At 43.6% G+C, this 25377-nt stretch overlaps 1 protein-coding gene across 1 annotated transcript; it reads left to right on the top strand.

The window, feature by feature from the left end:
• The first annotated feature begins 419 nt into the window (after positions 1 to 419).
• LOC121835242 lies at positions 420 to 25377 on the top strand. Its single transcript, XM_042289233.1, has 5 exons — positions 420 to 470; positions 16245 to 16274; positions 21848 to 21943; positions 23977 to 24045; positions 25240 to 25377. Exons 1-5 carry the CDS (start codon positions 429 to 431, stop codon positions 25375 to 25377), a joined length of 375 nt encoding a protein of 124 aa, XP_042145167.1. The 5' UTR covers positions 420 to 428.

The following is a 25377-nucleotide window of genomic DNA, read 5'->3' as shown; positions in this document are numbered from 1 at the left end:
CTGCATATGGTCAGAGTAAATCAACTGGAATAAAGACGCATGCCGACAGGAATGACTGTTCTTCATGACTGGGTGAACTTTTCTGTTGGAGGTCAGTCTCTTAAAACGACACCACATTTCTCAGTACCCGCTCGATGCTGAGCTTCGACCTGTACGTTGTTTTCACTGACGCCACTGCAAAGAGGCAGAGTTCACTTTTTTTTTTTTTCGAGTTTCCGAGCCGCCTTGTGAGCCCAAGTGGTGTCGCGTTTCACAGTTTCGGAAAGACTTTCCTAACACATTAGAATTTTAAGTTAACTGTCGAGCAGCGCCTCGATGTTAAGGTCTGGAACACTAAAAAGTTTCCAATTTTTATTTTAATGTTTTTTTGTATTTTTTTTAATAGGAATTCCTGCGACAACAACATATCTTTGATCAAGCTTTCCCATATGCGAGATATTAAGGACTTTGAAATGCAGTTTCTCGTCGCTGTGAGTATAATAACTGGCAATGATCACGGTGTTAGCGAGAGTGAATCCAGACGATTCTGTACACTTTTGATTTAGTTGTACGCGAACGGCATAGAAAAATGGTATTACTAATAAATAGCGCGAAGGTGAAGTACTACATACTTGTTCCTTTCAGTGTATTCCGTCAATGAGCATTTGACCTTTGCGCTATGTATTAGTATTATGCGTATTCAACTAGACCACCTTAATACTTAACTAAAAGGAGGTTCTTAATATTCCACTTGATTGTTTTGAAATCTTGGTCTTGATGTAACATCAAGGAACAATGGAGTATCTTTTTCCCCATTTACCGCCGTTGGAAGTTTGATGGAACGTGAAAGGTTATCACGGGCTAATTTTTTTTTTTCTGCTTCATGTAAGTTTTTGCTAAACCTTAAATATAGATGAAACAGAAGTTCGAGAATGAACCAGATACACGTGAACTATTGTTTTATTTTAGTTTTTAAAATCATTTATCGAAATCCTGCACACCTATTGTCTATTTTGGTTTCAAACTGGCAGTGTTAAACAAATGCTGCTGAGAGGTAGGATGTTACGAGGAACTGCACGATGTAGTTATAGCCCCAGGGCTCACAAAAAACAAAAAAACAAAACAAAAAAAAACTTCGAAGGTTCACTGCCGCACCTCTACGCTACGCGGCGTCGCTCTTATCTACAAGAGGAAAAACGGCATGGGCGCGTGGTATATTCATAGGAAAATTGACGGATGTTTTCGGCGTCTATTTATTTAAATCTCGATGTATTTCAGTAATCTACTTTATATGAACGCTAAAACGTTAATTACCGCTCTTAAAAAAAAAAAGAAAAAAAAAAACATTACTTGAAAAAGGGAGGTTTCGACAAAAACAGAACTTCTGCCCTCAGCAAACAATTAGAAGGAAAATCTCTGTTTTTCGCTTCTAACTTATTTAGTATTTTTTTAGAGCAACGGATATTTATTTGCGTTTTTCGGTTGTAAGCGATCTTATCTATTTGACACCGACGGCTGTTTATCGGCGTTTTTCGGCTAAAACCGGTAACTCTATGACAGCGTACAGATAGTGACAAGTCTTAAACACAATACTGCGTTCAAATTACCACTTTACTTTCTTAATAGTGTACGCTGGTAGCTTTAAAGCAGTGTTGGCGGTAACGCGTTACAAGTGGCCGCGTTACCGTACACGCGTTACTTTTTTCGGTGACGTAGGAACGTACTCGTAACATTCTCAAAACATTAACGGGGAACGCACTTACGTTACTTATTTCAAGTAACGGCTGACGTACTTAGTTATTCGTTAAATCTTCTTCCCACGACCCGAAAATAAAGTACGCTACAAATTTTTCCTATTTTTAAATTTCGTATTACCTTAAGCTCAGACTCAGCCGACGCTATAGAGCTGATGTGAATATCCAGACTGCGTTAAAAGGGCACCATCATGTTTTTTTGTCATGTTTGTGTACGTGTTCCATCATCGCTGAACCACTTATAAACATAATTCTTTTATTTGTTTATTTTGTCTTCAGTGCACGAGATATTACAGAGGGGAGTGGGAACGATATGTAATAATAACACAAAAGGATCAACATATACAATACTTAAACAACAGGGAACATGAAATTGGTAATATATGTAAAAAAAAAAAAAGGCGTGGTTATTATTCGAGGTGAGCGATTCGAGTAAGCGGTTCCAGTCTCCGGAAGTTCTGGGAGTGAAAGAGTCATAATAAATGTTAGAGTGGCCAAATGGGACGCCGACCCTGTAACGATGTGCGAGGCTTGGGAGTAACAAACTATTTTTCCTTGTTGTTACGCTTGTAACGCGGTTATCATTGGCGAGTATGAAGCGTGCAGCTGTGTTCTGAACCCCTTCAAATGAATCAATGAGGTAATTAGTAGAGGGATGCCAGATGGAAGCTGCGCACTCTAGCTTGGACAGAACTAGTGTTTGAACAAGAAATGGTTTTAATGTATGCAGTATATTAGGTAATCTAGGTAATTTTGTAGTTTTTTGTGTGTGTCAGAGTCATTAGATATTACCCGACCAACAGCACTGTCGTCAGCAAAGACTTTGACTGAAGAAGAATCCATGGCTTGCAAGTCCTTAATATATATGGGTGGTTTCATCTCAAATCGTGCAGGCAAAAAGGGTCGAATTTTTAATGTCGATGAAAAAAATATATGTTATGGCGCCGTTTTTAAAAACGCAGTCGCCGCAGACCGCAAGTTCGTCGGATTTTTTGTTCGCGACTTATGAATTTTTAAAGAGGCCGCGGCGAAAAGCAGTGTTTTTCACACCCGTCGTGGGTCGGATGTTTCGCTTGATCTCCCGCCGTGGATTTTCAGTCCACATTATATTATCTTTTTTGAAGCACTCTGTGGACACATTTAAAAGGCTCGAATACCATAAAATAATTTTAGGCGTTTTGCTTTTTTTCTGTAAAAATGTCAAAAACGCCCCCTTGGTCAATTGTTGACGAACTTTGACAATTAATTACTGGCGATCTACTTGGGTTACATCAATACTTTTTATGTCCACGGAGAGCCCAAAACACGTTATTTATATGTATTATAAAATAACTTGGCTGTATAAAATATTCTTTGCGGTACGTTTACGTTAATGTTATGTGAAAACCAAAAAGTACCATTTTTGAAATTAATTTTCTCAAAAAAACCATTTTTTATTTTTTTTATTTTTTGTTAAAATGTAGATGTGATAGTTTTCTATGCGAAAATCAAGTCTAGAAAGTGTATATTTTGTTTGTATGTTTTATATTTAAGCATCAATATCGTACAAAAACATGTTTTTACGGCACGAAATGTACTTACGAATTGCGCGTCTTCACAAGCTTGGAAATAGTTTTTTTTTTCAACGTTCCCACATAAAAATGAAATACAGTATTTCCACCCTGTTATATTTATTGATTATTTAAATTTTATTATAGGCGGCAAGCTACATTGGGAGGAGTTCCAAAAAGAGAAAGCAACACTTCTTAACAGACCAGCAGGTGTCGTAAATTTTTAACGTGTAGGAGTCGGCAGACGTCGTATTGATTCGGGGCCCTCATTGGCCTGCATGAACGTCCCGCCCTTTCGGAGCCAGCAGATGACCACGACCTTTCGCGCTCGTTGTGTTAGATGGGACGGCCCGTGACAGTAAAGCGAGCAGCGCACCCTGTGTCACGAGGAGTGAAATGGTACGATTGTGTCGTTGACGCGGCGAACAGTGACAGCCACCCAGGAGGAGTCAGTCAGAGTATTGCACAAGGGAAAGCAAAGGAATCGTTGCCTGAAAGGATGAGGACACCATGGCCTTACAATATCGACGGTCAACAACTGTTCTGCCAGCCAAAACAACGCCGCGTGCGCGCTAAAACCGGCGGCGCGGGACAGAAATCCCACAGCCGCACCCACGAAGATGGGCCGGTTTCGTTAGGGATGTGGGGAAATTTGAAACCAGCCATCCGTGCATGCGTGAAACGATACCGCCTGTTCGCCCCAGCTTCGAGCACCCTATCCTTACCTTGCAAACGGCCGTGCTGTCTCTCTCTCTCCGGGGAGATCCGATAGCACCGAAGGGTTATCTATTAAACTTGAGGAAGAAAACGAAAAGGGGCTGTTTAAGTTTAATTATCCCCACCAACCCGCTCATTCTGTCCTTATAAAGGGCTATCTCTTTTGGAAACAGCAAAGCCCGGAGACTGACATTAAAACAAGCGTGTTGGTAAATATACTTGTGTTTGTATTTTGCCCGGAGACTAGTTGGGTCGAAGTCAGCCTCCTTGTCAACTATAACCGTTTGTGAAGAGTGGGCTTCTCCGGAGATGAAAAGTCAGCGCCGGCTGACGTGCTCTTTTGAAAAAGGGATGGGGAAAGAGAAAGTTTGAGTAACTGCAGAAACTACCTCCAAAGCTCCTCTCCCGATATGAAGCTTCAGGCATAGTCTCGGTTACCTTCTCGCGCATCGCCTGCTCGAATCTATTCTTCACTTTCTTTCGCACAGCCACTGTTCCTCACAGCCGTCGTGGATGTGCGTAACAGAGGGAAAAACAGATTCGAGCATCATCTGGACGCCGTCATCCTGCCAGACTTCAGTGTCGTGGGACCGACTCGTGTGTGTTTCTTCGCCCCGCTGAATTTAGTTTCTCGGGTGCGTTTTTGAACGGTTTTTTTTTTTCAATGTTTTCTTACTAACCGTTTGTTAGCACTGTTCAGTTGTTGGGTTTATTTTGTCATGGCGTAGCGGCCTAGGCGGTGATGTAGAGAGCGTGTTCGCACGCATTTGGTTGCGTCCCATTTGGGGAATGCCCGGAGGAGTTGGTTTATCTTCTTGCCATGTGCGGCTGAGTTTTCCCGTCTTTATTAAATTATTGATTTTTTTGTTTTGTTTTACCTTTACGTGCCGTCGACTTCTTTGTCTGACTCTCCACCAGGCGTGGACCTATCGTCTTGCCACCACTCCAACCTAAATACTTTATTTTTTTAACGCAATTTTCGTTAAGATCGCAGTTGGGCAATTTAATTCCTATTTATTTATTTTTATTTCCTACCTCTCCCCATGACACACTCTCTGTGTGTTTCGGACCGTTTCTGTGTCACCACTTTTGTGTATTACGGAAGTGAAAGGACATTCCCTGGTGACCTGTGCGATGTGCGGTGAACAAGCCCCAGTGCTTGGTTTCGTAGAGAATTGCATATAATATATCGACGATGTGGTGACTTTCTTTGTCTTAGTAATATGACAGCTAATAGCTAGTCGTGCTAGTTTACTGTGAAAGGTTTATAAATCGAAACAATACAACGTCTGTGCCTTTTGGTTACTCAAAGTCTACTAGGCCTGCTGATTTGGTTAGATATGTATCTCGTGGTTCCCGCTCTTATCAAAACATACATAAATATTCAATACCACAAAATTCGTTTATAATTGATTACAAAATGCAGAAGAAAATTCAAGAAAACTTTTTCACAATTCATAGAGACGCATGGGTCGGAATGTCTGACTTGGGTCTTGCAAAACAAAGACGTTTTTTTCCGATATTGAGGCCTAAATATAAAACATACAAACAAAATATACACTTTCTAGACCTCATTTTCGCGTAGAAAACTATCACATCTACATTTTAACAAAAAATAAAAAAAATAAAAAATGGTTTTTTTGAGAAAATCAATTTCAAAAATGGTACTTTTTGGTTTTCACATAACATTAACGTAAACGTACCGCAAAGAATATTTTATACAGCCAAGTCATTTTATAATACATATAAAGAACGTGTTTTGGGCTCTCCGTGGACATAAAAAGTATTGATGTAACCCAAGTAGATCGCCAGTAATTAATTGTCAAAGTTCGTCAACAATTGACCGAGGGGGCGTTTTTGACATTTTTACAGAAAAAAAGCAAAACGCCTAAAATTATTTTATGGTATTGGAGCCTTTTAAATGTGTCCACAGAGTGCTTTAAAAAAGATAATATAATGTGGACTGAAAATCCACGGCGGGAGATCAAGCGAAACATCCGACCCACGACGGGTGTGAAAAACACTGCTTTTCGCCGCGGCCTCTTTAAAAATTCATAAGACGCGAAGAAAAAATTCGACGAACTTGCGGTCTGCGGCGACTGCGTTTTTAAAAACGGCGCCATAACATATATTTTTTTCATCGAAATTAAAAATTCGACCCTTTTTGCCTGCACGATTTGAGATGAAACCACCCATATATATATATATATATATAAGTAGAGGTCCCAGAACGGACCCCAGAGGCACACCGGAAGAAACAGGTGCGAAAGAGAAGTTAGTACCATTACATGTTACAAATCACGAGCGATGCGTGGGAAATGAGACCAACCAGTAAAACACGCTACAGTCGATGTAAAGTTAACTTAAGCTATAAAAGTCGGTGCGATACCTTGTCAAAGGCTTTGGCAAAGTCTAGAGATACGCGGTCCACCTGAGATCCCTGATCAGATGCTGAATGAAAGTCACTAGTGATAGACAGAAGTATCGTTTCACAAGATAAGTATTCTCTAAAGCCACGTTGTGCTGGTGAAAAAAATGAACTGGATACTAGGAAGTTAACGAGTTGCGTAGAGATTATGTGTTCAAACACTTTACTGGGAATACTGGTCAAGATGGGGCTAAATTGGTAGGAACTTACTTATTACCAGGTTTGTGCAAAGGAGTAACTAAAGCTCAGTGACTGGTGGTTTTGACGCTGCTTGATTCTTCCTATTAGCTCGTATAGCGTCTGCTGCGTTTAGACTTACACTGAAGCAAAGTATAGGCGCCAAGAGCTTAATTATAGCACTATTTCAACATACCTTCAAAAGTTTCCTGTCTCCCTCACGGAAAAAAAAAGAAAAAAGAAATCACATTTTAGAAAAACCTTAACGCCCACGCCCTTTCTCACAGTATCGAAAAACGCCTTCGAAAAAAAAAAAAGGCTTTTACCATTTATTTATAAACATAAAGTAACGTGCGTTGCTTTTTATCGGTAACGGTAACGCTTTCCTTTTATTTTGAAATAACGTAGGTAGGTAAGCGATCGTTTATTTTGCAAGTAAGGAGTAACGTATTTCGTTTAATTTTTTCGTTGACGCCTACAACTTGCTTTAAAATAGACGTTTTGAAGGGGCCGTGGAACGGCATTAAATAAAGAAATGTTCCTCATTTTACACAAGATCATTGGCGCTAGTGGAATCCAAGCATACTCCCACACAACACTGCTGAAATGACGTCACGCGATGTGGTCCCATGGAGTGACGTCACGGCGTCGAGTTGCGTCAGGTGATACTATGACATCAGGTGACGTCAAGTGGCGTGATCACGTGACGCAACGTCACTTTGTCAAGTCACGGCGTCATGTGATAGCATGACGTCACGTGAAGTTAATTTTGCCGCCAAAATGCATTAACGGACAGGCGGAGTAATTTTAAACACCTTGAACACCGAGACTCTGGGACGAAAGAAGGGGACTGTACAAACACAGGTGTGTGTGTATGTGTGTTGTCCAGTTTTTTGTTTCGAAGTCTCAGGTTTTCATGATGTTGAAAGTTCACGAGTTTGCCTGCATGTTCTTATGTTATTTCCTTAATTTTGAAGGAGTCACGAAACGACTTTTTCTACTTTCGATAGATACTACTTAGAATCACTCCCTAACGTTAATGACTGGATGAACTTGTCTTAGTTTTCTTTCTGTGCAATGGCAGTCGCTAACAAAAATTCGAGAAATATGAGCATCATTCTTTCGCTCAACTTGGAGCCAGAAAAAGCGGTTACGTATCCCGGAGCCTATCCTATGCCTATGCCGCCAACGTAAACCACAGCCACGGGCTAGGGTTGGCAAAGCAGAAAACGCGCGCTCAGCTACAGGCATTGTTAGAGTTAGGGATGTCGCGAACCACCCTAGATTCGATTTCGAAAGGTTTGGATATTGTCGAAGCGAACTGAGGTTCGAATTCGCAAAATTTCGATATTTTCGTACCGTGCGAGGTCCGAATTCGAAAAATCGCAACTTTCGACCACAGTACAGTTTCGAATTCGAAAAGTTCGAAGCTTTCACGGGGTCGAATATTTCGCACATTTTTTTACTTGAGGTTTGATAAATTCGAAGAGTTCGAACTTTCCTAACTTTAAATTCGAGATATTAGAAAATTTCGATTTTCTTGGGATCTGAAATTCGAAAAATCGAAGATTTCGAAATTCCTTGGATATAGAATTCTAAAATTTTGAACGCTTCGATTTTTATAGACATAAAGCTCGAAAAATCGAAGATTTCGAACTTCTTTCTACATGAAGTTCGAAAAGGTCGAAGGTTTCGATTCTCTTTTCAAGCTAAATTCGAAAAAAAAAGAAGAAAACTTCGAAGACGTCAAATTTTTTTAGGCCCAATTTTTCAAAGTACGAAGTCCGGTTTTCATGTTCCTCCACAGATTCAGTTTCAGGTAATGTTTTCACGAGTCACTGGTTTTCATGAAATCAAGTGTAGAAAAGTTAGGGTGTGATATTTAGACTCCGCGAAGTTGGGAGACGACGAGTGTCCCGGATGTGCTCGAATATTTGCCAGTGCAGTGTGACGTGTGACCATAGATCAGTAATTGTGACCGCCAGCCCGGGGCGGGGTGTCTTTAAAGGGGTCATGAAACGCTTTTCCAACTTTTTCCTGTTTCGCTTTCCTCCTCAACTCATAAATCGCGCATTCCACCAAACAGTTCAAGAAGACGAAAAGAAGGGAGGCCCCTCTCGCTCGAAACCTGGTTTGTGTTCCCGGAGAGAGCCATTGTCCCCCTAGAAGATTAGCCCGTCGCTCAAAATTCAGACAAAAGTTTCTTTCCCTACCCCGTTCACCCCTAAGCTGACAGTGCTGTGGAAGCTACGTGCTCCTTGACGCTAGCCACACTTTTGCCACGTGAGCGTGGCAAATGTGGCTGCAGAGAATGAGGCCAGGTGATGAAACAGAGGCGGCTGATTGGTCCGGCAAGCGCGTAGCTTCCACCATAATGTCAGCTTAGGGGTGAAGGGACTAAATGAGGTCCGGTTTCGTGTGACGTCAGTTTGAACCCGATGATGCGCTCTACTTTTACCCTTCCAGATATTTCGGACTGTTAAAGAAAACAATACGGGGAAAGAGGGCGTGGTGGAGCTTCTTTTAATCGGAAACTATTATGCATATGTACAGCTGCTGTCGCTCTTCACCGCATAAAAGATCGCGTAGATGGTCATTGAAAACTCGTTGTCAGAAGGGACTACTTGTCACATGCTTAGTGGTTCGGAAGTTCAGAGCTATGTCTTTTCGACCTAAATAACCTGTGCCATTCATAAAATTAAAAAAAAAAATATGATAAAATAAACCTAACAATACATGCAAGGATAAAAAGCTGCAGAAAAAAAAAAAAAAGAACTATCAAGAGTTTGCCGGAAGTGTTGTGTTCTTGCATATTCAGGGGCTCAGAACTTCGAAACAAGTTTCTCCTACCAAAATGTGTACAGGCTAAAAGAAACACGTCCCAAGAACGTGAAGTTAAAAACAAATGTTTATTTTTTAATGACCTGCTGTACTTGAACAATACTAGATATCTTCTCCCATGAGTTAATTTATTCCTTAACGCGAAAAAACTATAAATACATTATTTTGTATTTTGCCGAAGGCAATGATAAGTACTGTCTGTAGTGTTAATTTAAATGCGATACCTCAAACAACTTAGACGAAAAAAAAAAATACCAAGTTTATGGCATAACTACCCGTAGATACATGTTTGAACATTTCTTCAAAACTTATCTTGAATGACAATGATCACATCTTAAGACGACGCTTACCTAAGCTATACATAGATCACTTTTTAGAAAAGTTTAACGTCTCTACCATAAATAGCTTCGACTAAAGCGCGCTTCAAATATGGCACAAACGACAATCGTCAAAAAACCGTCGTCCTTCCTCGCCCCTTCGGGAATTTTTTTTTTTTTAACTAATCATGCCAGAACATTGAAATAAACGGCATTGTCTTTCGTAAGGAACGCAGCACCGCATGTAAAAATTCGAGAAAAAAAAATTACGAATGTACCTCACTACTTGAATTCAAATGAAACCGTCCGCCGGTCCTTCGAAGTTCGACGAACGTCGAACTTTTACCCTTAAAGTTCGAAGTTCGTCGAACTTTTGACATTTTAGGAATCGAAAGTACGAAACTTTTCGATTCTCTTGATAAATAAGTTAGAAAGTTCGAAAATTATCGAATTACTTAGCGTAGGAAATTCGAAAGGTCGAAAAGCTTCGAACTTTTTAGTGCAAGAAGTTCGAAAGTTCGAAAATCCTCGATTTTTTGGTCTATCAAGTTCAAAGGTTTCGACAAGCATCGATTTCGCAGCGCAATAAGGTCGAAAGTTCGAAAAGAATCGAATTTTTTAGCGTTGTAAGTTCGACGGTTCGAAAAGCGTCGAACTTCTTAGTTTAACAAGGTCGAAAATTCGACTTCCGTCGAATTTTACAATATAGAAAGGTCGAAAATTCGAAATCTTTCGAACCGCTTGATTCTATAGTCGAAACTTCGGGTCAAAAGATGTTCGCGGAATCCCTAGTTAGAGTTGGGATATTCTCATCATCGCAGTGGGTGGACACGAGCTACTACCCGAGTGTCCACAGAGGCATTGATTGTGACGAGCCGGTCGTGTGCTCACGCAGTTCTTGGGTCCGATCCATGAGCTTCGCTCTATTGCCGTCAGACGGGTGGTTTCGATCCCCCAATTACGTCATCAAGCTTTGCGAAGGAGAGACTGAAATAAATAGTCCCCTATAATCTTCGCATTTTAATCGCAACAAAGAAGCTTCTGAATCAGTTGCGGTATGTGCGAGTAGACTTGGGCTTGACTAGAACCAGTACTCTCCTACGAAGCCACGAACATTCCCCCCAGATATCGTTTCATGACCCCTTCAAAACACTGCATGCTTTAAAAGAACGAAAAACAACTCCGATGGATAGCATCAAGTGACGGAGAAGAACTTTTCGCAGGTTTCAATTTGCTGAAGCGGATTTCTTAGGTGCACTTTAGTCTAAATCGCTGAACGGAAAATAGAACAATCCTTGAGCAAATCTACTATTGTAAATTTTCCGCGACAATGATGGAAAACAAAGTTTGCCAATTTTATATTTTATAACGGGACATGGAGAATGAATTCATCTTCGCAATTTTTTTGTGATATTTTTCCTTTTATTAGTACAAGCTTGATAATATAATGGATTAAGTTTTGTGTCTTCCCTCTGTTTCTGCTTTTTCTTCAGAATCCACCGAAATACATATCCAGGCTCCGAAGCAACTCGGGCTTAAGCGCAGACGGCTTGAGTACGGGCCAGAAATGGTCCACGTCAGCGTTTGGTCTGCTATTGACCACTTTGGAAGATAAGGTTAAAGGACTGGACAGGCTCTCCGTCGACGCGGTATGGTAGGAGGTTGTAGGGGTAGCCGAAAGAAAGTAACGAAATACGTTGCTTGTTACTTGCAAATAAAAGTAACGGGTTTCCTTCCTGCGTTACTTCAAAATAAAAGGAACGCGTTACACTGTTATACCGACAAAAATAACGCACGTTAATTTTCCATTCAATTTATTTGTGAATTAAAAAGTGTTACTGTATTGACGTACAAGTTACGCATAAGCGACATAGTCCAAGAAATATTATTTGCATGGGAAACCTTTGCCTAACTACATGATCTGTTTTTACGGTTACATCCAAACGCTCACAAAGAATAAATAAATAAATAAACGTGAGTAAAAATGCGAGATACGCGAGAATTCATACGACGGCGCCTAGAAATACGGAAAAAACTGGCAGTGTAATTTTGCTTAAGTTTTCAGAACATGTGACGAGTAACGTTACTGGGTCATTCTTTCCTCGATATAAGTAACGTATGTGCGTTATCCGTTACTGTTCTGGCCACATAACGAGTACGTTACCGAAAAAAGTAGCACGTTATAGGTGACACCGCTACTTGTAACGTGTTTCCGCCAACACTGTATAAAGGTGCACTCTATTGGAAAATTCGGCTAGTAGAGTTGGAGCGTTTACGGCGCGGTTTTTTCTTGGTATCTTTACGCACCTGCAAACGCGAGATGATATTCGCTCCTCGTTAAAGCGATCCAAATCCGCGTGGAGCGGATTGGGATCGCTCCAAATCTACCGGCTAAATTTTCCGTCAGAGATCAGGATTGTCTACTTTCCCGCAGAGACACTTTAGAGAGCCGATCGCTGCAATCCACTGAGGGGCGAATGGTGAGGCTGAGCATCTGTTAAGCCCTAAATATGTTTTGACGAATATGCTTAGACAAACAAGTACAACGGCGCCCTCCGCCATCCTAGTCTTATAAACAGCGTATGAACTTTAAGGAGCCATCGTTTTAACTTGTTCAGATGAGATTAAACTCAATTCTGGGAGTGAAAAGCCAATATTTTGAACGACTTTCCCGCCAATTCTAGCTGGGAAACTAGCTCGTACATAGGTTACGTGACGTCAGTTTGAACGCTATATTTAGCGGGGAACCTGAATGAGTGAATAGGTCACGTGGTTTGAGTTTTCTCTCTCACCTACTGGAGTGCCGCGGCAGCGTTCGCCTGTAACTCGTGTAAAATTAGTGCGTTAGCGTGCAGCGTAGGCTGACGCATCAATGCCGTACTAACCAAGCGCTAGTGCGGCACTCGTGCTCAAACTTTGCCCTGTGAAGGCCTGACTAGGTGAAGTAGACAATCCAACGCCGTGGCCCTGTACTCTAGGAGGTGTTCCGATCCAACCTGGTGGCTGTTGTAAAAATAGTACGTCGATCGAGATGTGCTGTTCTTAGGTTAAGATGTTCCTTTAAAGTACGCGCTTATTTTTATTTTAGAACATATTTATATTACGTTGAGAAACAAACTGCGGAACGCAGAGATCCTCTGTTCCTTCTCCACCCCTGCCCTCTTCAATACGGATGAGAGTCGTACCGGCGCACTACTGCCGGTTGCACGTCAAAGATCCCAAGCTAGAGAGCGTACCTTCACCGGCTAAATTTTTCATCTTCAGGGGGTCCTCGAGTGCGATTCGGACGTAAAATAAGAGTACACATAAACCAATACACGGAGTGTATTAAAACTTTTCACAATGGTGTCTCGGGGAGGTGCATATTATTATACTGAAAATTCGCAAGTGCAAAGCAAAAAAAGCAAAAAAAAAAAGTTAAGCCAAAATGAAAACTGAAAATGAGAAGAAGACAAGGGACAAACAACAACGACCAACGACAACTTTTTGGGAGTTTTCGTTTGTCGTTGTTGTCCGTCCCTTGTCCCTTCCTTACATTCAGTACCCTTAACAACACGCTCGTACTTGACTTACGTTACGCAAAATGAAAACTGCCTTATTTCTTTTCAAAGAGAGGAAAGCGGCGAGAACTTTCTTGTCGACGCTGCACTCACAGATGACACCACGCACGCGCTGCTCTGCTGAGCGTTCTTTAGGGAACTCATCTCAAAAAAGCTTTGACGTTTTTGCTTTATGGTGCGCCATCTTTGATTAGCGTAGCGAAGTCAGCCAGAATATGTTTCGTTTTCCTCCTGCTTAAAAAATAATAAAAAAAGCTTTTTGAGGTAAACTTATTTCTTGTAACCTACACTCATAAATTCTGACTATAATACATGCACCAACTAAAGACACCTTTGTGTAAAATTTACATGGATTCCGTTCATTGGTTCGATTATACGAATTTTTGACGCCCGATTAGCGCTCGAGAACATCCTGTGCAGCGGTGGCACCTTAGGCCCATTGGGGTTAACTAGGGTGCCTCAATGTCCTTCTGTTTAGGGTGGTGCCACCCTTTGTAGTACCACATGCCGACAGCACGCGCTCACGGGAAAAATACAAAGAAATCGACGAAAACAAAATGTCGCCATAGCACAGTCAGCGCCACAAGCGCGTGCAGGTACACGCTCTTTCACGCGCTTCTGAACAAAAAATAAAAATAAACGTGTGTGACAAAATGGCGAGATGCCACCACCCTAAGCAGAGCGCACATGAAGGCACCCTAGGGTGAACTTCCCGCCGTCTGAAAGCATACTAACAACTATGGTGCCTGGATCGCGTCTTCGACTGGTGTGTTTAGCGTCCTATCCCGCCCATACATCGAAAGTGGTCCCAAAGTGGCAACAAATGACGTCACAGAAGCCGGGGTGTCATGCTGTTGCCTGTCGTGACCCTGGCGGTTGGCCGTAGAAATGCTGGCGAAAAGCACGAGCGAACGCGAGTGTCGCAGTCGTCACGGCGTCCCAACTTCCGGCTGCTCTAGCTTCCGTGAACTGTCAAAGTGGAGAGCGACCTGCAGCAGAACAGGCGTCTGCCATATATACTACAACTGTTGAGACGCCGCCAGGGTCGCGACCGGCGACAGCATGACACGTCTATGACGTCATCAGGCGAAAATCGAGGGACCCCTTTTTTGGCCGTGGTAAACACACCAGTCGGAGACGCGTTCCAGGCACCGTACTAACAACGGAATTACTTTAGGAAAAGACAAACGAATACAAGGTTGCTTGTCGTTATTGTGATGACAACCATAGGAACGAACAATACAATAATATATATATATATATATATATATATATATATATATATATATATATATATATATATATATATTAAATGTGATATATTTCTTATTCTTCTTATTGTTATTAAATGCATAGCATTTATGCGTCAAGAAACCGAGAGAGAGCAGGAGGACGATTCCACCTCGAAGACATGGCTAGCTCATGACGTCATCGTTAGTAGATCCCCGACCCCACCCCAAGCGGCGAACAGCCTAAAGCCTAGTTCACATGCAGCGATTTTGGCCCTAGAGCGGCGCGATTTCTGCCGTCGCGGCGCTCTGGCCAGCACCAGCAATTCTGCGGTACGAGCGCCGCGGCGGCAGAAATCGCGCCGCTTTAGGGCCAAAATCGCTGCATGTGAAACCCGCTTAAGGCTTGACGAGAGCATGGGCCGCGTCACAACTATGGTCGCATTCACTGGCGGCCACAGCCGTGTGCGCGACTGCTGAGCGGGAGCTGATAGCGAGCTTCCACAGTTCATTTGCAGCGTGCATGCGACACCATCGACATTGCCGGTCTTAGCAGCCAATTAATGTGAGCTTGCTTTGAGCATGGGTCCTATACTCCCTTCAATGTTGCAAGCTCGAGCTAGCACGCGCTCCTGGCTTTGTGACATGCATTTCTAGCGTGAGCGCTCCTTCTGCGGAAGAACACTTCGAAGCAGCGACCTCAAACACTCGTGCTTGGGGCATTTGAACGGACTATAAACAGGGCCCTCAAAAATGGCGTCGAGTGCCTGCGTCCAGCGAAGGGCTTTGCAGATCCTTGCACAGCAGTGAGGCATTTTCACGCATACATTTGATGCTCCCCGTGAACGTCTAACTTTATCGCATGTTGTAGCAACAGACACTCGGTACGAGCATCTGTTTCGTTACCTGCTACACAAACCACTGAAGCAGGCAATGGAGCTATCCTGGATGAGCACCATGGTGCTCATCCAGGATAGCTAGGTGGTTGGAGGGAACAGCGCAAAAAGGACGTAGGACGAGGTCGAAGAAACACACAGACAGGGCGCTGACTTACAGTTCAGTTGTAAGTCAGCGCCCTGTCTGTGTGTTTCTTCGACCTCGTCCTACGTCCTTTTTGCGCTGTTCCCTCCAAACATTATGTACCACCAACTAGCCCAACTACATGCCTTGCTGTAGCTAGGTGGTGCTGAGGGACCTACTAGTGATGACGTTTAGAGGATGGAACGTGCAGGCCTTGTGTTCTAAGTGCTCCATGACGTCACATGACGTCACTTGACCACTGCGACGGGCACGTTAGGAGGGTTACAAAACCCTCGTAATGTACTCCTGGAGTGGCATCCGTACCGCGCCAGCAGAAGGAGCTGCGTAATGAGGCCCTAGAAATGCAATGCATGTGGAACGCGTTTGGAAATTTTTTTTTTCAAACGCGTTCTACATGCCAATTTTTTTCCCCCGGGAAAGATCTTAAGCAAGTTATAAATCGGAAGGTATAAGTTTCGTTTGCGCTGTCATTTGACTCTAAAATATAATAAAAAACCGAAAGAAGAACTGCGGAATTTTCAAGCCACGAATACCGACGTATTCCTACTCTTCTATTCCCCAACTTTTCACTTTGTTTCAGTTTGCTGTCTGATCGTGATTTTGTTTCTTTTCTTCAAAATCTAACTTTTTAAATTTTTTTTTTGTTTTTAGGCGGGGACAGGAGATCTGGTGCAAGCACAGGTAGGTGTAAATCTTGTTTCGCTCAAGATTCTTCAAAGCACTGAATATTTGTGTAAAAAGACGCCGTGAAAGCTAGACTAATGCGATTTGTGCTGGTGAGTTATACGGCCAAGGAGCCTTGTATAGTGGGCTAATCGTCACTATAAGTCGAGTAATAAAAAAATTTTGCTAATTAGCTTTTAATTAGTGAAAATAGACATATTGTTCAAATTGAAAATTTGCCGAGCCTCATAGAAAAACACGAAATATTTTTGATAAAGACTGAGCGCGTGGGCAGCGTAGCTTAGAGCGCCAAAGCTAACCCTCGTCCAACAGGCACAAGGTTCTGGTTGGGCCATTACCCTTGCGCTCGCCCAGAGCCCCACTTCCCAATTCGTCCTATCTGATTCTCAGCAGGCCATCCGCAATTTTATTCGCGGCAATATCTCCCCCATGGCCTTCCAAATTCTCACCAACAACCCTCCATCCGACAACGTGACACTGCTGTGGACACCGGCCCACACAGGCGTAGGCGCTAATGAGATGGTGCACGATCGTGCTCGCGAACTTATCGACCGAGCCGCCGTTTCAACTGCGCCTACACGCGATGCCCCTGCAGGCAAGCCTACCTCCCTACTGCAATACAGGAATATTACCCTACACTACCGCCTCCTCCGCCGCCAATACCCACTTCCGCACCCCCACCTCTCCCAAGAGGCAGCACACATGCTGCGCCTCTTACAAACACACACTTTCCCCCACCGAACACAACTAATACACACTCACCCACACCTCTTTACCACCCCCGCCTGTCCGGCCTGCGGGGTACTCGACACTCATTACCATTCCCTTTGCGAATGCCCCGCAGACCCATACCCCCCTCTTCCCTCCCCTCACCTCTGGGAGCAGATGTTGCGCGACCCGGAGGAGTCAGCCTAAGTCCTGACCACCTCCCGGGCCCTGGCGATCGCGGCGGCCCTCTGATCCTCCACCACCCCCAATACCTGATCCCGGAAGAATAATAAAGTTTCCTCCTCCTCCTCTGGTTGAGAAAACGGAAAAATGAGCGGGCGCGTCTTCGCATGCGTATAGCCTTGTTCCTGCTGCGCGAGTGGTGGCTTCAACTCTCCATCTTGCTTCTCACGTGCTCTACATCTTTTTAATATTGACTGATTAAGCGGTTTTTCATGACTCTTAGCCAAAAGGTTGTCATTTTCGGTTAAACTCTCTCGCAGCTAGCTCAAATTAAAATAAAAAAAATTAAAAACTCACCTCGCTCACTCTCACCCTCACGGCCCAACTCACCTTCAAGTCCTCACCCGTGAACTCATAAACTCACCGAACTCGTGAACTCGCTAAACTCATGAACTCACCGAACTATCGCCGCTTAACGAACTCACAAACTCACGCCCCTCACCTAACTCAGGAACTCCTCGACTCACTGATCTCACAAACTTACGCACCTCACCGAACTCCTGAACTCGCTAAACTCATGAACTCACCGAACTATCGCCACTCAACGAACTCACAAACTCACGCCCCTCACCTAACTCAGGAACTCATGGACTCACTGATCTCACAAACTCACGCACCTCACCGAACTCCTGAACTCGCTAAAATCATAAACTCACCGAACTATCGCCACTCAACGAACTCACAAACTCACGCCCTTCACCTAACTCAGGAACTCATGGACTCACTGATCTCACAAACTCGCGCACCTCACCGAACTCCTGAACTCGCTAAACTCATAAACTCGCCGAACTATCGCCGCTTAACGAACTCACAAACTCACGTCCCTCACCTAACTTAAGAACTCATGGACTCACTGATCTCACAAACTCACGCACCTCACCGAACTCCTGAACTCGCTAAACTCATAAACTCACCGAACTATCGCCACTCAACGAACTCACAAACTCACGCTCCTCACCTAACTCAGGAACTCATGGACTCACTGATCTCACAAACTCACGCCCTTCACCTAACTCAGGAACTCATGGATTCACTGATCTCACAAACTCACGCACGTCACCGAATTCATGAACTCGCTGAACTCATAAACTCACCGAACTAGCGCCACTCAACAAACTCACAAACACACGCCTCTCACCTAACTCAGGAACTCATGAACTCACTGGTCTCACAAACTCACGCACCTCACCCAACTCATGAACTCGCTAAACTCATAAACTCACCGAACTATCGCCACTTAACGAACTCACAAACTCACGCCCCTCACCTAATCCAAGAACTCATGGACTCACCGAGCTCACAAGCTCACGCACCTCCCCGAACTCATAAACTCACTTACTCAGAAGTAGTTCCCGGCCTCATCGTGGTCGCGGCGCTGGCGCTCGTGTTGAGCGCGGGTCACGCGGCTTTTACAGCTCCGCCGCGGTCGGTGCTGTCTTCCGCCGCTCCGGCTCCAACAGTCACGTCGCCAAGTGAAGAAATGTTTCGTCTTTTTCTTTGTTTCGTTTCCACTTCTTGGGCGTGCCGGCCGAGCGCTTGAGGAAGACGCGCTTCCTTAGAATACAAGGACGCTTCATCGTGAGTTTTATGAAGAATTCTTTACGCTGTGTACTGTTCATTTCAAGAACTCGCGAAAACTTCGTGCTGGTATCGAGTAAGCGTATCCATCGCCGGTTAGTCAGGTGTGAATTACTATTATTCCAACACGCATCCGTGGGTGTGCGTGTATTTCTTTTCTTCAAAGCATTTTGCGAACTTCACGTTAATGTTAGGACGGTTTGCGCGGCAATACGTTGTCGAGTAGAACTATTCCGGAGCGGTCTCTCTTGATATTTATCATTGTTCACACGAAGTGTTTCGACTAAAATAACTGCCTGGTTGATATTTTATTTTTTGTTTTCTGGAAGAAGGATTGATAGACGAACTTTTGCGTACCATATTACTGTATATTATTTTTTATTGAATCTTTTATTTTTTGTTGCACCGCGCATACCAAGTAAAACTGGGACGTTCTAATCTACCTATTCTGTGCCTCAAAAAGCCTATACTTTATTGATCCTGACATAAAATCGTCATCGGTGTCAGATGCCTTCGATATTCTTGTTGCTAAGCGAATGTTTACACATTACATATACAGAGCTGTGTTTTCTCTTAAAATAATTTATTTGTTTTCGATGGTTCGTAAGGCTTAATTTGCCTTCATTAATTTCATAAATAAACGGCCTAGTGTAAGCGCAAGTACTTTTACCTTCAATATGTAAATTACTTCATTCGAAACTATTGATAGCCTACTTCGGATATCCACGCTATATTTGAGGAGGTGGAATGGCCCGGTCATGTAACTTAAATAAAAGGCCTCCAATCCTTCAAAATTTGTTTCGCTAAATAAAAAAAACATAAAAAAACAAATGGGCGCTTAGTTTTTTTCGGGCACGCACGCATATAAGATATTTTTTAATTATTTAGGCTTGGATGTTACTTCCTCCCCTCTGTTATTTACTCGTATAAATATAAATCATGTTGCTAAGAAAACAAGTAGCGCTCCAAGTAAACGACTGAGACGTGCACCGTCGCGACCTGTACGGGTTGATAAGAAATAATATATAGGAACCAAAAACCGGCGCGCGAAACGTTTTCAGTTTCAGCCAGTATTCTAACTATGCTCAATGGCCTTGTCTTGAGCGACTAATGGGGTATCGGGTAGCTGGTTGGGGACGTCGATTCGTTATCACCAATATTAAGTGAATGTAAAAAGTACCTTTAATATATTTTTGAATGTAACCTAGAAGATTATCGTCTGCAATTTTTCTACGGCAATCCACAATGAAATTAACTTTTATATGCTACCAAGTAAATGTAGCAGCCTTTACACCCAAGTGCGAACAAGTCCGGCGTTTCGGGCGCACTCGAGCACGAAGACGTGTGTGCGTACTTTATTTTACAAACCTTCAGGCTACGACTTGGACAGAGAAGCATACAGGCGAATCACGACAGTTACCAGGCGGCTTTCACTTTACTATGGGCTTCAGGATTCGCGAGTCGTGCATAAGACGAGCGTAATCGATATAGCAACGTCTGCCTTCAGACATACAGGCGTAGTGCCCGCTTGCATCCTTCACGACCCAATCAAACACCGTGCGTATATCTGTGCCTCGCAGTCTACACGAGAGCGGCCGATGCGAGCGGGGGAGCCTAGGGTGGTTTCGTGTGCACGTGAAGGCTCCCTAGGGGAGCCATGCCGCCACGAAGTAGCGACCAATGGCAGAAGACCCCGCCTGGCCGTCGCAAAGCGAGCCGAAGCAGAAAAGCACAAATAAATCAATAGGTATTTTTCCTCCTTTCCCATCCCTCGTAGAGAACCAGCCGTAGGAGCCAACAGCGTCATTGCGAAGCGAACGTCAACTCAGCTTTCCCAGAAATGAACGGAAAAGTCACATGACCCGCCTTCTTTGACGTCACCCCGCAAAGCCTGATCCAACCCATGACCCCCCGGGCACCTTATGCCTCGCCAAACTCATAAACTCACCTACTTTATAAAATCACGCCCCTCCCCGAGCTCATGAACTCACGCCCCTCACCGAACTCATGAACTCACTGATCTCATGAACTCATGAACTCACCGAATTCAAGAACAAACCGAACTCACGACCCTCGCTCAACCTCAAGCTCATGGGTTTTCGAGAACTATGAAATCACTCACCCTCATCTCATGCCTGATCAGTGAAGGTGAGTGACATGAGTGAGTGCACTCATGAGTGAGTTTTGCCGAGGTATGCTCTCGGCAATTCGCCGAATGATTGTTAAGAGTAGCCCCCTATACTATGTCTCTCTTGCCGTACAACTAACGGGCACAAACCGCAGTAAAGTAGCTTTACAAAAAGTAGCTTTTAAAGGAGAACACAACATTAGCATTGCATTTTTTGGTGTCACATGTTTAGCAAGTAGCCCTATCAGCTTTCAGATATCTTGACAGACGCTGTTAGAAAGTTTTACTTCTTCAACTTAAGTATTTCTCTCCGGAACAAATTATTTCCGACATGCCAATGTTCTCTAAGGTGCAGGTTTCTGAACTTTCAAACGCGTTTATCTCAGTTTCAATTTTCGGCATAAAATCTCGGTATTAATAATGAATTGATATGTGGAACCAGCTTTTGAAGTTTTTGTACTGAAAGTTTGTAGGGAACGCGGCTGGGAGCTTACTTCCAGCATTTTCGAGGACTTTTGTTATGAAAATGTGCAGTATGTTCAAACTAAATAACGTACAAACTCTTTTCACATTTTGTAATCTATTAGAATATTATAATCTCTATATTTTTTTTAAATATCCGCGTGACACGGGTGTTGTACCGTATGTTTCACCAAAGAACTGGCCGCTATGATTACCTTTTCTAGACTGTAGTTTTGATCTGAGGGCGTGGGGTTTGTTTGCTGCACTTTTACGTAACTCTTTGAAGGCTAAGCTTATAAACGTAATACTTTGCCTGTCATTCTATTTCTTAACTATAAACATGCCCTGAAGTTTACAGACACATGGGGCTTAAGGTTAGAAAGTTCGCCTTCTCGAGTAGTGCCTTCCCTTACAAAGAAACGGCCTCTATATTCCATATACGGTTTTGCAGACATTCGCTCATTGGAATCACGACGCAGTTACCTGCGGGACTATAAGTGCCACATGGCCGGAGAGGGATTCCATTCTCACAGCTACTATGAATCAAGTGAGTTTGCTTTTTATGAAGTATATATTAATTTTAAAACAAATCTCGGAATATTAATATTAGCAACTTTCAGTTGTGAGTCAGCGCTCGTCCCGCTCACTTCTTCTCCTCGTCCTTGCGTCTTTCTTTTTTGCGTTGTTTCTCGATATAGTCATGAACCACTCTCCTGCATCGCCACGTTACAGAAGTGCCTGCGTGTTTACTTACCTGCAAAACACTCAAAGAGCCAATCATTGCTATTTAGGAAATCAGCTCAGCGAATGATGAGGCGGAACATCTGTTTAGACCTTAAAATTAAGTGGGCACTGTGGCATTACGCGATGCAAGCATGACGCTTTGCATTGCGTATTGCCACAGCCCAGTCTTCCTTTTAGGTGTACACGGATGTTCCGCCTCATCATTTGCTGAACTGACTTCCTAGGTCGCAATGATTGGCCCTTCGAGTGTTTTGTGGGTAAGTAGACGCGCAGGCATTTCGTAGAGTGCACTCTAAGAAATAGGGGGGGGGGGGGGGGGTATAGAGGTATAGCCCATTGTCCCATAGGTAACACTCCAAAACTACAATTCGACGTTCAGTCCACAGACGTCTAACCGACGATAGCAACTTTCAAGTGCGGCTTGATGGTCGACCGATACAACTTATCAGACAGGTACGTAACGCGTTACAAGTAACGAGTTTTTCTACCTAGTTACTATTTTCGGTAACGAGTAACGTGTTTAGTTACTTTTTTAAAAAAGGAACGAGTAACGTATTTAGTTACTTTTAAAGTCAAGTAAAGTGTAACGGTGTCTAGTTACTTTTGGGGAGTAACGTCTACAACACCGCTTAAGCGGTCTTGTTTTTATTCTAACCTGATTCTGCGTCTATTGCGAGAACGGTTGGTGGTCTACCCGAAAAACGACTAAACAGTGTGACAGTACAGCAACGTTTATCGCTGAACACGTCAGCCGAACAGCTCGTCTGTCGTGTCCAGCGATAAACGTTGCTGTACTGAACTCTGGGAATGTCCTTCACCCAGCGAACGCAATAAGGTTCGTTGGTTGAACCTCCTAGGACAGGGTACGGACCGGATGTAAACCCGGAGGTTGCCTGGAAGGCACATAACTCATTACCCAGTGTCCTCAGTGAAAGCGCAGTTCGCGAAGATTCACCAGCGTTTCCTGCAGCATAACACTGCCGTTCCTTCGAGCGCGTTGGTAGAACGACTCTTCAGCGTCGCTGGAGATGAATTCTCAGTGAAGCGGGAAAACATAACTGATGAAATCTTCGAGAGGTAGCTACTGCTTAGGTGCAGTGACTACTCAAAAGAAAACAATAAATCATGAAACAAAAACTGTTCTGTATTTGGTCGTCAAAGTAACGGGTAAAGTAGCTCGTTACTTTTGAGGTAACTCACGCGTTCCTTTTGAGAATCGGTAACGAGTGACGTAATTAGTCACTTTTTCTGCGAGTAACGAGTAACGGTATTTAGTTACTTTTTTGAGGTAACATGTACATGTATGCAACTTATTAAAATAGCCAACGTACGCATTAAAGGCTACAGCAACAAAAAACAAGGTTTTTCTGGCACGGCTGCAAAACCTCTGTCTTTTTTTCTTCTAGTCTTTTATACGGACATTAGTTATTTAGTACGTTATATCCAAAAGCTATCAAGCCGCTCGTAAAAGTTGGCATCGCCAGCTCGACGTCAGTGGACTGAACGTCCAAATGTAGTTTTAGGGTGTTACACAAATGGGACAAGTGGCGTACCCCCTATAAACCATCTATTTCCAAGTGTGCGTATGAACAGCACCTGGCGAATTTGAGTTTTATGTCTTTCTAGGGATTGATCTGGAACTAGTTAAGGCTGGTTCACACATTTGCGTTTGAGTGCGACCGACTGTCCTAAAACAGCTTGAATCCTTCTACCTTCTATCGCTCGCTGTGATTGCGGGTCTTCGCATTCTGTAGGAAAGTAAACTCACATAGCCTTTTTTTTACATGTACCCTTCAATCGGTAACAATGTTTGTTTTGAATATTTTATTCTTTCAGCACCTACTCTCTTACATGCTGCCAAAAGTGGGTGACAAGTTGGCGACATTGGACTCGGTTAAAGATTACGTGAGTTCTGGTCACACAACCGTTCTTTCCAAGCCTTCTTACTTGGTATTTTCTTCTTTTTTTTTCGGTGACAGGTTTACGAATCGCTCGGCAACTGCAAGCCGCTTTTCAGCTTCTACAAAAGTGCGTTCAACGCGTTCTGCGAGTCCAACATTGTACATTTGGTGAGCTCTGCTTGACCGCGAAACTCAATTGCTGCAATCACTGAGGGCGTTAGAAACGTAAAGCGAGGACTTATTATGTTCACGATTCTTGACTTGTGATTTGATCTTCGGCGTTCTTATTACCGAATGCCGCAAGTTCATTGGCTGTGAGGCAACAATAAGATACCCAGGACATGTCACGAGTCCTGAAGCCGAATGGAGCTTGGGCAAGCCGAAGAGAGGTCGGTGAAGGTCTCCTACCTATCTTCGTCGTCCAGTCATGCCCTGCCATTCTTGAAGCCCGTGTGCCACTTAAAAAGATAAACCTTACACGCCTCACTGAATTTTTGACATAAGCCTGCCGAAGCGTTTGAAATGTTATTTTTTAGATTTGCTGAAGGGTATGCACTTGGGCTAGTTGGTGATCCATATTTTCGAGAGTAAAAGCGCTAAAAGGCAACGGACAAGTAAAATAAACGAACAACACAGAGCGCTTTGGCGAGTTTGGCACGGAATTGATGTTGGCTCTCGCTTTGGTTTGCAGAATATGCTGAAATCGCCTCTGCTCTTTGACACGTTGTCCAGAGAACTCGTATAGCGCAGCTCCAAATGTTCACAGCACGACGCCCTTTGGCGCAACGAGACATAAATGTCCCCTGTCTTCGACAGCGGCGCGCGCATCAACATGATGCCTTCTTTTTTCAGGCTACAAAACTAGTGCCCGAAACTTTGGGTCGGACTTCGTATATAGACATTCTGTAAAATTCGCCTTCTGCCCGCTGCCACCTTTGTCTGCTGGGCCGTCGAAGGCCTTCTGAGCATGCGCTGTAGCTCTGCTTTAAGGTAGATCAGATCCTGCGCACGCGTTCACAGCTCAGTGACTCAGCATTTGTTGTCCGGGTGATAAGCGATGCGAAGGTCTATGGGCATGCAAGCTCTTCTGGTAGTTCCGTTTAAGACATTAATGTGACTGGGGCTAGTAATCTCTTCTGAGAAGGGTTTTGTAAAGACCGCCAGTGGTACTACTTCCAAGTGGCTGTTTGTCCTCCAGAACGGGTTTTGGCTGGCGCTCTGGCTGGTGTGCTTCCTGTTCAGCTGCATCGTCACGGTCGCCCTGAAGCTCTCCAAGTACCTCATGCGCATGGACGACTACCTCTACGCAGGCATAGAGGTCGAGGAGTCCGTGTAA

This window comes from Ixodes scapularis, unplaced genomic scaffold, assembly GCF_016920785.2.
Source record: "Ixodes scapularis isolate PalLabHiFi unplaced genomic scaffold, ASM1692078v2 PGA_scaffold12__126_contigs__length_90152505, whole genome shotgun sequence".
NCBI classification, from domain to species: domain Eukaryota; kingdom Metazoa; phylum Arthropoda; class Arachnida; order Ixodida; family Ixodidae; genus Ixodes; species Ixodes scapularis.
This window is presented reverse-complemented; position numbering and strand designations above follow the sequence as displayed.

Excerpts from the sequence above, each read along its gene's own strand:
- LOC121835242 (XM_042289233.1), top strand. The coding sequence starts at position 429 with ATGCGAGATATTAAGGACTTTGAAATGCAGTTTCTCGTCGCT. Across the intron at positions 471-16,244 it reads AAATGCAGTTTCTCGTCGCT|GCGGGGACAGGAGATCTGGT; the intron begins GTGAGTATAATA and ends TTTTGTTTTTAG. Across the intron at positions 24,046-25,239 it reads TGGACTCGGTTAAAGATTAC|AACGGGTTTTGGCTGGCGCT; the intron begins GTGAGTTCTGGT and ends TTTGTCCTCCAG.